The following is a 16,178-nucleotide window of genomic DNA, read 5'->3' as shown; positions in this document are numbered from 1 at the left end:
AGCAGGCGCTCGCCGTGGTCACCGCCGGGCGGGGGTCGAGGGACCGCGCGACCGAGCGAATCTTCGAATCACCTGGGAGCGATACATGCCTGCCGAGGAGTCGTTAGTGTAAAATGCCTCCAATAAGCAAACGGGGAGGCGAGCCTGCGGGGCGCGCGGCTATAAAAAACCTCGCGCACGCTGCGTTCGGGGCCTCGCCAGCCACCCCCAGCCCAGATCGACCACGGTGAAGCACAGGGAAAGCCTCCCCAGTGCACGCATAGCCTTCGCCTTCGCTCTGATCGTGACGCGTCCGCATCCCGCATGGGGGCCGAGGCGGTGACCCACCACCCGGCCGTGCTCCTCGTGCCGTTCCCGGCGCAGGGCCACGTCACGCCCATGCTGCAGCTGGCGCGCGCCCTCGCCGCGCACGGCGTCGCGCCCACCGTCGCCGTCCCGGACTTCATCCACCGCCGCATCTCCGGCGGCGCCGGCGGCGGCGTGGCGCTCGCGTCCATCCCCAGCGGCATCGAGGACGACGGCCCCGAGGCCGCCGCCGCCCCGGGGTTCGCCGCCGTCGTGCACGCCATGGAGCACCACATGCCCGCCCACCTGGAGCGCATGCTGGCGCCGCCGCCGTCGCGCCGCGTCGCCTGCGTCGTCGTCGACGTGCTGGCGTCGTGGGCCGTCCCCGTCGCCGCGCGCTGCGGCGTCCCGGCGGCGGGGTTCTGGCCCGCGATGCTCGCCAGCTACCGCGTCGTCGCCGCCATCCCGGAGCTCATCGAGAGGGGCCACATCTCGGAATCCGGTACGATCTAGTATAATAGTAACACGCACATCCTGCTTACATCCACACGCGCCCTGCAGATTCGGTGTTCCGAGTTGCACCGGACATGTAACATGGTAGAGCTGACCTTGCCGTGGGGGAAACCAAAAACAATGGACTCCTTGACCTTGCCGCGGGGGGAAACCAAAAACAATGGGAGTCCCCATCACAAAGCAATATAAACAAAGTTAGAAGTGTATATCCACCTCGGAACAAAGTGGAACTGTTTGGCTTTAGTGAAAACCATGAAGATCAGAGTAAAGTATCTTGCTTTTCATGCAAGCCTGCAGTTTTGTTCTAGAGAAGTAATGTAAGCAAAAGAATAAGGTAAGCCAATGCATGCCATCACACCCCCTATACGAATCCATCCGTTTCAAAATCTATGACTATGTCAAGCTTATTATATAGTTCAAAAACAAACTTATTTCTTGAAGCAGCAAAGTACAAAACAACCTTGTCCTATGCATTGTATATTTAAAAGTATATAGTGTTCCTACCAGCTGCGTCACCCAATCACTTGCTAGCTTTGTAGCTGCTTAGAGCAGGGCTAGTGATTGCGCTCACCACCGGCTGGGATGCATGTGATAATTGTGGTGGGTCCCGCTGATTCATCCAATAGCAGCAAGCACTGAGTCTTTTCGCCAGCTTGAGCCAGCGCATGGTGAGGCGCCCACCTCATTCTCTCTCTTCGTCCACGTAGACTCTCAGCCTGCTCTCTACCACTCATAATACTTATACTTGCTCTTATGTGGAGTGGCACGTCGCATGACTAGACTTGTCAAGCTTGTTACCTTCTTCCTTGAGCTCAGCGTTGCGACAGCCAACTAGCCGAGAGAGACCGGGGAAGCGCGAGGAGGGCGGAGGGCCCCGATCTTTCCTTTTCCGTTCTTCTTTTGGCGCCGGGCCCTCCGTGCGGTCTCCATCCGCCCTGCCCTGGATCCGATCCGGTCCATCCGTCTGCCTGGCTGGGCCAGGTCCACGTTCCTCCCTGCCATTTTTGAGGTGCGCCTCGCCGAGCGTCCCAGTCTCAGTTTTGCCCCAGCAGGATCACATCTCGGGAAAAAGTTGACTTCGCCCCATCGGCGCTGCTCGACACGTGATGTGCTCCTTACCCTCTCCAGTCCTCGACCTTACCGCTCCAGCATGATTGCTTGCCTTTCCTTTCTGATGATGGAATGAAAAGAATTCTTTTCTGCGTGGGGTTTTTGAAAAGTACCCAATAATCTGTTCCGGCACGATCTCCTGCTATGCGTCTCGGCACCTGCACGTTGATCCAGAGTGGATAACGAAGAATAATTCGGACAGAAAAAAAGTGCCAAATGTCTTCACGGCCCTTTTGGAGGTAGCACGATTCTCGGTCCTTCGGTGGCCATCATGGGGAAGAAACGGATTGGAGCGCCCGTGGCACACTGGCACGAGGAGCAAAGTGGTCCTCAGCCCTGCACTTCACGACATGGCATTTTTCCCAAATGGGGAAGTTCTGGATGCATAATCTTCCTATTACTGGTATAATGTCTTGCTCCTGTTTGGATCATGGGCTATTTTTTTATCCCACCCCAAATAGTCTAAAGTGAGCTAAACAGCAGGGCTATTTTGAGCTATTTGGAAATAACCCATTCCAAAAAACCATCCCCTCCGATAGATGATATTTAAGGCTATTTTCTGTGAGACCCACCTTACCTCTCCATCTTGTTCCCGCACGGGATCTTCCTCCTCTCCCGAGTCTCCTCCATGGCGAGCCACTCCCTCCCAGCGCTGCCGCCGAGATAGCACGGCACCGCTGCCTCCCCCATCTGCGCCGCCTCCCTCCGCCTCTTGTAACGCCGCTGCTTTCCTGATCCGCACGCGTTTCCCTGACCCGCGCCACCTACCTGATCCGCGCGCGCCTCTCTGATCCGCCCGCGTCGCCTCCCTGAGCCGCCTCCGCCTCTACGGGCGCCGCCTCCTGGATCCTTTTGTCTGCAGCAGTATGCTATGCCTTTAGCAGGAACGGTAGGGGCAACGTCCCCTGTCTCGGATGGAGACAACAGAGAAGCCTCACAGTACCATGAGAGCTATGTCCTAAATTGTCTTTATCAGGAGTATTGATTTGATTTGCAATCATGTAGCCCAAGAATTAGCCTTTATTTTTTGGGTAGAGAATGAGGGTTGAGAAGCAGCTTGTTTGGACTTTGGACTGCTAACAGCCATTGGTAAATAATTTGCTACTGTTTTTGCTAAATAAGCATTGGTAAACAATATTGCGGATAGAGAACTTTGCTATGTACGTATAAGTTTTTCTACTTAAATAATTATATGTGTATGGAATTGTATGCTTCAATTCATCAAGTATAGCAGATCGGCCACACAAAGAGCCACAACGGGGCTTGTTTCACTAGATCCAGTGTAGGGGGATCCTAATGATTAGAAAAGTGCATTAAAGATAAAATAGCCTAGGGATCCAAACAGCTGTTTGGATGGAGGGCTATTTGCATGTGCTAAAAAATAGCTCTCAAAATAGCTCTAGGCTATTTCTCCAAACAGCCCCCTTGTTTGGTTTGGATTCTAGGATTCATAGAACGAGGTTTGACTGCCCATTAGGGATGTTAAATAAAGATAATTTACAAAATAAACTTCAGAACCCTGCGCTAGGAACCCTGACGAAATTAATGAGGTCTTTGACCTCGTGGCTAGAGGATAGTTACTATAATATCACTGTAGTCAATCATCGATTAATTACCATCATTGGATTTATCGCGAAAAGTTATACCCATTTCTAAAAAGGTTTTGTAAATAGCATTCATTTATTACTCTATGCATGCAAAATTCTCATCTCGGGGCGCGTGTTCTAAGGAACTATAGAACAAACCAAACAAGGCCAAATAGTACTGGTGAGTGCATTTGGGCATCTGGACGGGGGGGAGACGACAGCCGAGCACGCACTCGTCCTCCCCAGGCCGATTGGCCCGGAGCTGAACAGATTCCGGCCGGTGCGGGAAGCGGAGGTGACCGGGGACTGGCTCCGGCAGCAGCTCCGGCGACCGGCGGTCGGTGGTGGTGCCTCCCGACACGCGCGGGGATCGTCGCGATCGAGCGCGTCGTCGCGTAGCGCAATACGGACGCGTACTTGGCCACATGGAGCCTGCCTAGGAATCTCGCACGGTTACCATGTACTACTTATGTACTTGTTGCCGCTTTTTTCCGTACCCCTGAACTAACCGCTCGTGCTTTTCCCTGACGTGAAGGTACACCGATCCCGTCGAGCGAGTCGCCCGACGGCGACGCGATGATCCGGGGCCTGAAGATCCTGCCGGCGCAGGTGGAGCTCCGCGCGGGGGAGCTGCCGTGGCTCGTCGGCGACGCGGCCACCCAGGGGTCGCGGTTCGCCTTCTGGCTCCAGACCCTGCGCCGCGCCAGGGGATTCCGCTGGGTCCTCGTCAACTCCTTCCCGGGCGAGGCCACCGGCGCGGACGACTTGGTAAACCGCCCCGCGCGGCAGGGCCCGGCCGGCCCGCAGGTCCTCCAAGTCGGGCCGGCGCTGCTCCCCGGCGGCCTCAGCGGCGCCGCCGAGCGCACGAAGCAGCAGCAGCCGCCGCCGTGCGGCGGCAACAACAGCGACAGGAACCCCAGCATGTGGCGCGCGGACTCGACGTGCATCGCGTGGCTGGACGCGCAGCGCGCGGGGTCGGTGGTGTACGTGTCGTTCGGCAGCTGGGTGGGGTCGATCGGGCCCGACAAGGTCCGGGAGCTGGCGCTGGGGCTGGAGGCCACGGGGCGGCCCTTCCTGTGGGCGCTGAAGCGGGACCCCTCGTGGCGGGCGGGGCTCCCCGAGGGCTTCGCGGAGCGCGCGGCCGCGGCCGGGCGGGGCAAGGTGGTGGACTGGGCGCCGCAGGAGGACGTGCTCCGGCACGCCGCCGTCGGGTGCTACCTGACGCACTGCGGCTGGAACTCCACGCTGGAGGCGGTCCGCCACGGGGTGCGCCTGCTGTGCTACCCGGTGTCCGGGGACCAGTTCATCAACTGCGCCCACATCACGGGGCCGTGGGGCATCGGGCTCAGGCTCGCCGCCGGCATGACGCGGGGCGACGTGAGGGACGGCATCCGGAGGGTCATGGACGAGGGCGAGGGGAGGCGCCTGCGGGAGAAGGTCCGGGCGCTGCGGGAGCGCGTCGCGGCGGCGGAGGCGAGGCGCGCGGCGGACCGGAGCGTCGGGGCGTTCGTGGACGAGATCCGGAGGGAGAGCCACCCGCTGCTGATGCAGATGTACAGCGTCCTGTAGCGATCTAGTCTAGCAATAATGATGTACCCGTAGTGTGATGTGCATGTCCATTATCCTCTTTCCCCCTCTCACGGGCGTACGTGAATCGATGCTAGGGAAACGTTCTACTCGACCAGCATTGCGCGCGCTTGCAGTCGTTAGAAGCTGATCGAGAGCACGTGCGCAATCCGTAGCACCATAGGCACGCAACGCAGGTTTCAAAGCGCCACGTTTCAAAGTGCCCCTGGTGCATGTGGATCACGAGGACACTGGACGGAACAAAAGCCACTTTTCGGAACCTGACGACGGCACCACCAAACCAAGTGACGGCACTGTCATCCACTGAACCCAAACACGAAAACTCTCAGAGTGTGTTTAGTTGGTGGAAAAGTTTGGATTTGACTGCTGTAGTACATTTTATTGTTATTTGATAATTATTGTTTAATTTATGAATTAATTAGTGTTATTAGATTTATCTCGTAGGAATCAGTTAGACTATGTAATTAGTTTTTTTTTCAACTGCATTTAATGCTCCATGCATGTGTCCGAAAATTCGATACGACAAATACTGCGCAAATTTTCCCCCGTTCGGTTGGCTGAAAAGCCAGCGCTGGCTGGCTGGTTCTGCTTGCGTAGGCGTGCTGCTGGGCTTGCTCCGTGGTGTGCTGCTTGGGCCAACCAGCCAGCCGCGGCTGGTATTAAGTGCAGCCGAACAGGCTTTTTGTTTGGGAACAAAACGCCTCCTCAGCTCGCTGATTGGCTCCCTCCACTCCACATCCGGAGGGGTGTGTCTGTTCCGGCAACGTGTATCGCTGCAACCGGATTCAGATTCACCGCACCCGTCTTCTCCCCGACAGGCGACAGGAAAGTTGGATTGGGGCCGCCGATGGCCGACGGCGGGTGCATGCATTCCTGATTCCCCACTCCACGCGCGCAGATACGAAATAACCGGCGGCCGTGAAAGGTCGCCATTCGCCCGCCCAGTGCGCGCGGAGTAGGATAGTGGTCCGACGTGGTCGAACTGGAACTGGGCGTCGCCACGTGATTTTTTTTTTCTGCGCACGCACGCGCGGGCGCATTTACAAGTGGTGGCGACAAAATAGTCACGTAACTAGCTAGCTACGCGATGATGATGGTGAATAGTGAATGGTGATGATCCTTTCCTTTGGTTGGGAAGAAGGTGATTGGCCGGGGCGCGTCCAAATGGTGGCGACTGGCGAGGAAGAAGAAGAATTGCTCGCCGCCGGAGTGGGGCTGCTGTTTGTCCCTGAAGGCCGAAAAGCGCAAAGGGCTCCGAATGGATAGATTGAAGGTTGTGACGGAGACGGGAGGAGGAGAGCACCCGGGCGGGCCAGAAAAGTGGCTGGCTGGCTGCGCTGACACGACGACGGTGAGCAGGGTTCCTGTCCTGGGCGCCCGGCGTATTCTATGACTCCATGTGCTCGCAGTCGCCGCGACGCGCCGGCCAGAAGCGAAAGCGATCAGGAATCCCAGTCTAGACGTAAGACGGATCGTGGCCGTACGATCTACTACCTCTCCCACCGTTTGAGTGACGAGACTTTGCTCGGGATTAGACTTGAGATGAAGCCCGGCCCCGCGCGCTGGCTCGATTCGTGTCGGGCTGGGGCTGGGCCGTACAGTACCGGCCGAAATTCCAACCCTGCCTGGTGGGATGATGGATAGATAGGCTCGGCTCGTATCCATCCTATTGGCCCGGCTTGGCCACACGGATTCCAAGGCTTAACAAATGTCTGTTTTTGTTTGCTAGCCCAACCCGGTTGGCAGACAGTAACCTCCTGGTACCTCCGTCCTAAAATAATCAAATTTTATATATCGAGTATAAGAATGTACTACTTACTTTGGGACAGAGGAAGTGATCGTCCCTTAATAAGAATCAAAGTAGATGGCCAGTGTGACAAGCAACATGATTGCGAGGTTTGGTAGAATTTTAGAGTCTTACGATTACAATAGGACAATTAATGGCTGCCTGCCATCCAGAGGAGGCTCCGTGTTTTAGATGGTGTAAAATTTTGATGGAAAGTGTTACATTGGATATTCCAACACATATTTGAAGTATTAAACGTTGACTAATTATAAAATAAATTACATAATCTGTCTGTAAACTACGAGATGAATTTATTAAGTCTAATTAATTCATCACTAGAGCATGTGTTATTGTAGCAGTTTAGTATCTAATCACAGTCTAGTTAGGCTCATTAGATTCATCTCGTAATTTACAAGCAAATTGTGCAATTAGTTTTTTATTTTGTCTCCATGCAGGTGCCACAATATTCGATGTGATTGAATTTTGGATCTAAACAAGGTTTGGATGGGATGGAAATGTGATCGAAAAGGTAGGAAGCGCAGGTAGAAGAAACAGTAGAATGAACAACAATGGTGGTAGGGGAATGCAAAAACAAGTTGTTCACATGACGACGAACAACAAGGAATTATGATGTTTTTCGGCGATTGTAAATGACTTTTCTGTAGGGCGCGCTCTCATTTCACATTTTAAGAGTCACAATTAGGGTTCATCATGCGATTACGCTGTGTATTAGTTGGTTTAGTGAATCACGGCACCATATTACAATTGGAATTCATCATGCCATTACCTGCCAAAGGGCCTCTAGCTGAGTTGGTTAGAGGAACCCAGCGGCACTCCTCAGATCCTGGATTCGACTTCCCGTGTGAGCGAATTTCAGACATGTAATTTATTCAAACATAGGGCGTCACGCCGTGTGGTTTAAACCCAGCAAACTGAACCAGCGCCACATGTCACTGACGCCACGGAGGAGCAGACGATAAGCTGATAAGGTAACAGTAGTATCTTTCAGCTTCAGTGAGCGCCTTTTGCAGCCTGGACCAAGCTCTGCTGCCCTGCGAAGCCTGGGATCATGGCGCGAGCTTGCAACCACGCGCTGAGGCTGCTGCCGAATCCGGTCTCGACGCCGCTCCCAGGCAGCCGACGCAGCGGCGCCCGGTGCAGAGCCCTCGCCGTGTACGCGCAGCTTCCGGCCGAAGACGATGCCTACCCAACGGAGCCATTGAAGAAAGTGCAAGTCACACAGGTGCATAGCCATAGCGTAGCGTTCATCCGCGGCAGTTTGTTCGGGTGGTCCGCGGCAGCTCATCCCGTGCCGTGCTGCTTGTCTCGACCCAGAGCGTCCGGAGGAGCCGCCGGAGGGGAACCGGCGGCGCGCGGCAGAGCCTGGTCTCCGTCGGAACTTCGCGCGGCGGAGGGGATCAGTGGAGCAGCGACTTCGACCTGACGATGCGGCAGCTGCACCTGGACGATCTTATCGAGGACGGGCAGAGGGACGCCGATGTGCTCGTGCACCTTCTAGTTCAGCAGGTAATCGCCTTGGCTTACGGTTACGCCATGGGTGTGCTGTTTCTCTCCTGAAGCCTGCAGTGTCTGCGCCTGAAGAACATGATGTGAGGCCGTGAGGGAGATCGAGTGGGTATTCAGATGATGAACTGATACTGTATGTGTGTTGCCTGATTTCAGCATACACAGTTTGGGATGTCTATAAAAGGGCGAGTGCTGACATCGTTCAGAAAAATATGCGATTCCTGCTCCTCTCCCTACTGTACAAACGTACTGTACTGTCACTTGAAATCCTCTCCGTTTTATGATGCGATTTAAAATGCTCCATTTAGGCCAGTTCAGCATTGGATCACGTCAGCAGAACCACTGACATGACACTAATCTGCACTCCACAGATCGATGAGAAATTCAATCTCACAGTTCTGTCTTCATCAAGGAGAGATCAGAGCGGGCTGCCATATCTCGGTGACAGCGATCCGTCGGTACGAGTTTTGAAGTAGCACCGCTCAGATGCAATGTTACCCAATTTCTGAACCTGCTGCATTCACAAATCAGTGTGAGGATATTGTTACAGCTTCTTTCCACCTCTAACAGGTCATCTATGTGAGACCAGGAGAGGAAGTTGATCTTGACTCGGTAATCCAAGAGACTGTACGATTAACGGCATCAGCTAAGGTGAAAACAATTGCCCTAATTACTTGCTACAGCATGCCTTGTTGATTGGTGTTTACTACTGCTATAGTACTCCTTTTCTTTTTGGAATGAGGCTACCTGCTATGTTGCTGATTAGTATATTTACATTATATGCAGAGTTCCTGTTCGGAGGCCTGTGAAAAGTCTACAGTTGTATGGCAATGTAAGTGCCTGTTCAAATTTGCGGCACTTATTTCACTTGGTGATGCAGACAATGTAGCGATCTTTGTCATGATTGTATATCTTTAAAATTTAAAAATCACAGATGGTAGTAACCGGAGGAAGAAGAGTTCCAGCCAAAGATGGTCAAAACTTCTTGATCTAAAGAAAACCCTGAATAAAGCGCCTAAGTGAATTAGTACTGTGCATCATTGAATTACAGATGGAGCTTCATCCTGCAATGCTACATAGAGTGCATTCGATATGCCGGGTACTACTGCCAAAATAATGCTGATATGCAAGAAAGTTATGACCACTTGTTTCGGTCAGATAGATTGATGGTTTGTAACCTACTGGCTATCTGATCTGAATGGTATATATGTGAATCTTAGATAGCCAGTTGTAATGTAAAGAATAAATATCAATTGGAACGATTGGCCATTGACTGGTCATGTTCAGGCTTCAGAACTCAAATACAGGGTAACACAGTTTTCTTTACTCAGTTCAGAGAATAAATGTGAATATAACAAGTTTTTGTTGAAACCAATGCTTGTTGGCACAATCATGTACTATTCAGTATTGTTTCCAGTGCTAAGTGGCTCACCATAACAATTGTTCATTTGCAGTTTTCACATTGCAGGATATAACATTTTCAGCCTTAATTAGAGTATGGTGCTCAATGCAAGGCAGTTTCAATCGTAATCAGAGTATGGCACTCAATTCACAGCAGAGTGTGTGTGTGGTGGAAAGGTGGCTTCTCCCCCGGGTTTCTAAGACAATGTTCCGATGAAGCCGTCCACTTTGTAATTGACACTTCTCGACAGAAACTTCATGCAGATCGGCGGCTTCACGTTGAAAAGCGACAGCAGTGCCTGCGGCAGAGTCCATACTCCGTCGCCGCAGATCAAGCCGGACGCGACGGCATAGCTAAACGCGTCAGCCTGGGCCTTGTCCACCCATTCCCACGCGAACAGTATCACGCTCCCCAGGAACATGTCGATGGCGAAGTACGAGCCAATGTAGAACGGGATCGCCATCGCCATGGGGAGCGGTATGAACCTCGCCACTTTCCTCGGCGCCAGGTCCTTGGCCACGTTGAGGGCGATGGCGCCGGCGAAGAAGACGCAGCAGAGCGTGAGGCAGTGCCTCGGGAGCTTGGAGAAGCCGTCGACGCCGAGGATGGCCATGTTGCGGTACACGATGGCGTAGGGCGCCGGGTACGCGCTCTTCTGCGTGCCGACGCCGTCGAACGCGCGGTAGAAGAGCCAGAAGACGCTGGGCCCGATGACGCAGCCCATGGCGGTGCCGATCACCTGGCTGACGAACAAGGACCTCGGCGAGGCCAGCGTCATGTAGCCGGTCTTGAAGTCCTGCATCAGGTCCGCCGCGGTGGACACGATGTTCATCATGATGCCGCACGACGCGAGCCCCACCAGCACGCCGCTGTGGGACTTGCCGGCCCACGCGCCGAAGATGAAGATGGCGAGCTTGCCGTAGGTGGACGCGAGGGACCAGTCCGTGAGGCCCATCCCGTAGGCGTTGCAGAAGGCCAGCACGGGCGCCATCAGGTAGACCGCCAGGACGTGGTGCCAACTGAGCTGCGGGAAGATGAGGTGAGGCACGGCGGTGATGGAGATGGCGGCGATGACGACGTAGCCGCCGATCGCGACCGGCGTTGGGATCTGGTCCTTGAGGAAGAACTCGGTCCTGCGGGCGTCGTCGAACGAGGTTGGCGTCGCGGCAGCGGCGCCGTTGCCGGAGATTGTTGTGTCGTCGCCGCTGTTCACGGGGAGGGCACCGAAGTATTTCTTCTTCTCGGTTGACGCTGCGACAGTGCACATGAGCACCATGGCGAACTTGTAGAGACCATCTCCTAGTATGATGGCAATGGCAACGAACACCTGCAACAGTTCAGATAACCTGGCTTAAATCAAATTCAAACATCACCTTGAAGTCCCCCCCTTTTTTTTACCGTGAACAGAAGATAACAAAATCTCGGCAGGCACACAAGTACATACCCGATAGCCTTGCATTCCTTCAAGTGAACTGTCTGGAAGTTCTGCACTAAACCAGCTCCCTCTTTTCTCGGCTATTAGAGGCCACATAACTCCCCACGACAGGATTCCTCCGAGCAGGACTGAGATGTTCACAATGTGCGGGCAGATCATTCCTGCACCGATGTAGGTCGTCGAGAAATCGAAGTAAAACCTGACGACACGAAGATAGCGAAGCTGTTTCATGTGACAACAGAACGTTAAGAAACTGAAGAGAGGAATAGGTTGCTGTGAATTTTCAGATACCTGTTCTGATAGGCTGTCAGGCCTAGTGCAGGGAACTGCCCGAACCCGCAGCCCTCCCCGGCCGTGTAGAACCACTGGAAGCAGCCCCAAAGGAAGCTGGCCACGGAGCACTTGATCAGCGTGCCCACTTGGCTCCTGTAATAGATTTGTGGTCACGGATCGAAGCTGGTGATGGCTGCAACATGTCGCCGTACTAGCGGTACTACTACTTACTTGGCGCGTTCAGAGCCGTCTGGGGTGTGGAAACCGTTGATCAGGTGAGCAGTCGCGGTGCCGCTCGGGTACGTGAGCTTGTAGTCAACGATCATCACCTGAAGCAAAAATAGTTGCTCTCTCAGATCCGGTCAGTGATCAGGAAGTATTTATATCGGCAAGCCGTCGCAGGACTAGCTAAATCATGGATTCATGGTCACCTTTCTCAGGGGAACGAGAGCGAAGAGACCGATGAAACTGACGAGGAAGAGGAACCCTATCATCCAACCCAGCCTGGGTTCCTTGATGTTGTCCGCATTGTTTTCTTCAGCTGCCTGGGCGGCGATCGTCTCGCTCATGCCAAACAGGTAGCTCCCAAATCCACCTGATCCCAGCATAGCAATGGCGGAAAAGTCAAAGCCAAATTTTAAGCTTTGAACAGAGCAGAGCTGGCGGTGTATCGCTACCGCTAAAGGCGATGCCGTAGGCGGCGACGACGCAGGTCTGGACGACGGTGTTCTCCTGGCGCGTGAAGGGCCGCCCGGGGTTCTTGACGGGCGCCTTCCAGACGCGGAGGAAGAAGAAGCCGAGCAGGCCGGCGGAGACGTTGAGCGAGGGGACGATGCCCGTGGTGAGGCTGAGCTTCATGACGATGAGGCTGAACACGATGGCCAGGAGGAGGCTCACCGCCAGGGCCCGGGGCGTCACCTGCTCCCGCCACGACGGCACGGGCTCCGACTCGAACACCCGCTCGATGGAGTCCGTGACCTCCCAGCCGCCGCCTGCCGCGGCGCTCCTCCCCTCGTCGCCGTCGCCCGCCTCCGTGCCCGGCTTCTTCCAAGGCTTTCTGCTCCTCTGCCTCACCTCGCTCACGCTCAGGTCCACGTCGCCGCCCGCACCGGCGGTGTCACTTTGCGCGGGCTCGTAGGCGGATACCATGGCTTCGCGATTTCCACTAAGCTACGATTCTAAACTTATGAGCTGATCTTTCTGTCAGCTGAAGCCTGATGATTTGAGAATTGTTAGCCGGCCGCAGCATCCAGTAGTTTCGGCGAGCTATGGCATCGTGAAAAGCGAACCATGGCTGCGTGAGGACAAACGCTGCAGCTCTCGGTCTCGCAAGGAGCAACAAAGCAACTGAGGAACCGAGACGCCAGGGCGAGGATTACAGCGAGCTCGTGGCCTCCCTTCCAGGACCTAAATGGTAGGGATGTTTTCCGACTGTATTTGAATTCGTTCCGGTCTGAAAGATTTTTATCTGTTCATATCCGATTTCGAGTATTTAATATCCGTAACCGATCCGTATCTGAATACTCAAAAGTTATATTTTTATGATGTCGACATCCATTGCAATCTTATTCGGCAAAAACAAGCACTATCCGTATTCGACTCTGTATTCAAACAAAAATATGAAAATAAATACGATATCAATAATATCTGTCCGTATCCGATCCGTTTACATCCTGTCCCTTTTTAAACGGGCTGCAGTTAAAAAATCAGACGGTCTAATATATTACTTCGTAGTAAATATTTTAAAAAATGGAATACTTTTCTAAATGTTTTTCAGCAACAAAAAAATTATTTCACCAATGAAAAATTGTTCCAGCACAAAAAATTGTTCCATCATATATGATGGTTTAACTGTCAGTCACACGTGTAACTCCCAATATTTACCGACGCGCCCACCGCGCCGCAGCGCACGCACGCATGCACGGCGGCCAACCAGTGCCCTGTGCGGCTGTGCACACGCACGCGTGTGGATCTACTAAGCGGTGGACGCGCGGGTCGGGCCGGAGGACGGCCGGTGGAAATTGGAGCGTGATGTAGCTTTTGATTTGGGAGAGAAATGATGAGGAAAATGAGATAGTGATGGACTAGGATATTTTGGTTCTAATTTTTTCGTAAACACATCGAAGAGGTATGTAAATAGTATATCTTCAAGAATCGTGAATTTGTAATGGCACATTTACAGTATCGCGAATAGTAATGATATATCTCTAAAGTACGATAATTGTAATGGTATAGATAAAAAACTCTTATATTTTCGCAGGCTCAGGGAGCCGCAGATCGGGTGGCGCATGCAGCTGGGCCAGTTGGGCTCCAGATTCTACTTTGCAGCCTACCCTCCGCCCCCTGGTGTGGCGTCGCGTCGGCTTCGTCGATGGGCTGGTGCCTGCCGCCGACGGGACCCGCAACGAGGCCGCTGCGCATCCAGTCCCCTCCGCTCTCCCTGAGGGCTGAGGCTGCACCTAGTAAGCGCCCTCCCGCCATACATCCGGTCTCCTCCGCTCTCCCTGCGGCTGCGCACCTAGTAAGTGTCCTCCCTATCATTGGCGGACCTACAGGTATGTCCACTTGGGCCACGGCATACTCTAAGATTTGACCCGGCCCATGTAATTTTTTCCCTCAATCTCTTCACTGCTCAGCCCACGGCCCGTCAGCCACTCGGTGGCCAAATCCTCCAGCGACGCCCGCCACTCCCATCTCCAGGTCACCCCGCCGGCGTCGCCCGTTGCCCTGAGTGGCCAAGGCAGCAAGGCCCTGTTCCACCCCCACCCCGGCACCCCGCCGCTTCGGGCTGGGCAAATATAACCGAAAACCGAGTACCGAACCGAAAGAACCGAGTACCGGAACCGAAAAAACCGGAACCGAGAAATTTCGGTTCTACTTCGGTTCCACGTTCTGAGGAACCGAAATTCCTCGGTAACTTCGGTTCTTGACTTCGGTTACCCGAAGAACCGAACCCCTATGCCAAATCCAAAATTAGCCCAGCTGGGAAAGGCCCAAGTCGGCCCAATACAAACCCTAGAACCCCATCCTCAGATCCCCTCCGCCCTCCCGGCCTCCCCCTGATTCTTTCCCACCCGACCGACACACCCATCCCCGACGGGCGACGGCGGACGCGACAGCCGCCCCGCCCCCGCGCCCACCTAGCGACGAGCGCCCCTGCTCGAGGCCTCCAGGCTTCAGGTCCAGGGTCGAGACCGCGCCGGCCGCGGGCTGCCGGCAAGCTGCATCGCCGCCCCCGCCCCCAACCCCCGCCGGCAAGGCCGTCGCCAGGCCGTCGGTCCCTGCCCAAGCCGCCACCGCCCGCGCGCAGGCTCGGCTTCCGCGTCCGTCCGCCAGCCGCCAAGCTGCCCCCGGCGCGGCGGCGCCCCGCCCGCGTCCGACGCCCGCCCTCCTGCGACTCTGCGAGCGCGTCACGACTGCCGGCTGGTGTCCGGCCACCCCTGCCTCGGCCCCGGCCACCTCTGCCGCAGGCCAGCCCCTGCCCGGCTACCCTGTCCGGCATGGCGGAGTGCCTTTCCCAGCTCTGGCCGGCGCTCGTCCCCAACTGTCTTCTGAGATTTTGGTTCCTCGGTTAGAACCGAGAACCGAACCGAAGAACCGAGAACCGAATTTGCTCGGTTCTTAACTATATAAAGTACCGATCGGTTCCTATTTTTTGGGAACCGAACTTCTGTGAGAACCGAGGAACCGAACCGATCGGTTCGGTACTAACCGAATGCCCAGGCCTACCGGCGCCGCTGTCGCCCGTCGGCCCCGCGGCGGCGACCGGGCCGGCGAGCCGGCAACGCGCCGTGCCGGCGTCCCTGGTCCCTTACTCCCTTGCCTGATTGCCTCGCTGCCGCCGTCTAGCGCCGCACGGCCGCGCCGCTGACTGGACCTGCCGCCTGTGGCCTGGCGGCCTGCACTGCTCAGCGCCTCGGCCGCTCCCATCCGGCATTTCCTCCTTGGCAGCTCGGTCTCAGCTGCTCAGCGCAGATCGAGTTCTAAATTTCTAAGGTATGCAAATTGCAAACCCTAGCCTGCAGAATTTCTGGATCACACAGGAATCAAGGATTTGGTTTGATTGCTGTCTTGCTGATGCATTGTATATTTATTTCTGTAGAATTTATGGACCATGAAGAGGAATGGGAATATTGTATCACTTTTTCAGAGACATGCCGCAAAGAAGCTTGCTGCAGCTTCATCTCCTTCACCTGCTCCGGCTGCAAATGTGGTGGAAGAGGAAAATCGAGAAGAAGAGGCACCGGCTGCAATGTGGTGGAAGAGGAAAATCAAGAACAAGAGGGACCGGCTGCAAATATGGTGGAAGAGAAACATCAAGAACAAGAGGAACCGGCTTATGATATCAATCGTCTTCCTCATGATCCAGGTTTAAGGCTGTCCATTACAAGTTATCATGTTAATGATCAAGATGCAGTTAGAAGATTATATGTTCTTAGAGGTCCATTCAAACCTATTGCACATCAATTTCCAAAAAGAAAAATTGGAGATAGATATCGTTCATGCTCTCCTGTATGGTTATTCAAACACAATTGGGTTGAATATAGTATCAAGGAAGATTCTGTGTTTTGTTTTTATTGCTACTTGTTCAAAGACAAAAAAAGCAAGGGGAAGGGGACAAATGCATTTACTGTGAAAGGTTGGAGAAATTGGAATATGGGAGAGCAGACACTT

General features: G+C 54.3%; 2 protein-coding genes and 1 pseudogene across 3 annotated transcripts; 2 read left to right on the top strand and 1 right to left on the bottom strand.

Annotated features, from left to right (window-relative positions):
- LOC120683490 (UDP-glycosyltransferase 82A1-like) lies at window positions 1–5,178 on the top strand. The gene is made up of 2 exons (XM_039965566.1): window positions 1–787; window positions 4,030–5,178. Exons 1-2 carry the CDS (start codon window positions 304–306, stop codon window positions 5,061–5,063), a joined length of 1,518 nt encoding a protein of 505 aa, XP_039821500.1. The 5' UTR covers window positions 1–303; the 3' UTR covers window positions 5,064–5,178.
- Window positions 5,179–7,819: 2,641 nt separating this feature from the next.
- LOC120683131 (large ribosomal RNA subunit accumulation protein YCED homolog 2, chloroplastic-like) lies at window positions 7,820–9,765 on the top strand. 2 transcript variants are annotated; one of them, XM_039965157.1, is made up of 7 exons: window positions 7,821–8,110; window positions 8,203–8,394; window positions 8,551–8,640; window positions 8,766–8,852; window positions 8,965–9,045; window positions 9,181–9,226; window positions 9,329–9,765. In XM_039965157.1, exons 1-7 carry the CDS (start codon window positions 7,937–7,939, stop codon window positions 9,415–9,417), a joined length of 759 nt encoding a protein of 252 aa, XP_039821091.1. In that variant the 5' UTR covers window positions 7,821–7,936; the 3' UTR covers window positions 9,418–9,765. The 2 variants fall into 2 exon arrangements, with proteins under 2 accessions (XP_039821092.1, XP_039821091.1); XM_039965158.1 differs by lacking the exon at window positions 8,551–8,640 and having other exon boundaries at window positions 7,820–8,110.
- Window positions 9,766–9,978: 213 nt separating this feature from the next.
- On the bottom strand, window positions 9,979–12,362 carry LOC120683130 (annotated as a pseudogene).
- Between the last annotated feature and the right edge of the window lie 3,816 nt (window positions 12,363–16,178).

Source organism: Panicum virgatum, chromosome 7N (genome assembly GCF_016808335.1).
Source record: "Panicum virgatum strain AP13 chromosome 7N, P.virgatum_v5, whole genome shotgun sequence".
Taxonomy (NCBI): Eukaryota; Viridiplantae; Streptophyta; class Magnoliopsida; order Poales; family Poaceae; genus Panicum; species Panicum virgatum.
Note: the sequence above shows the minus strand (reverse complement) of the source record. Positions and strands in the feature narration are given on the sequence as shown.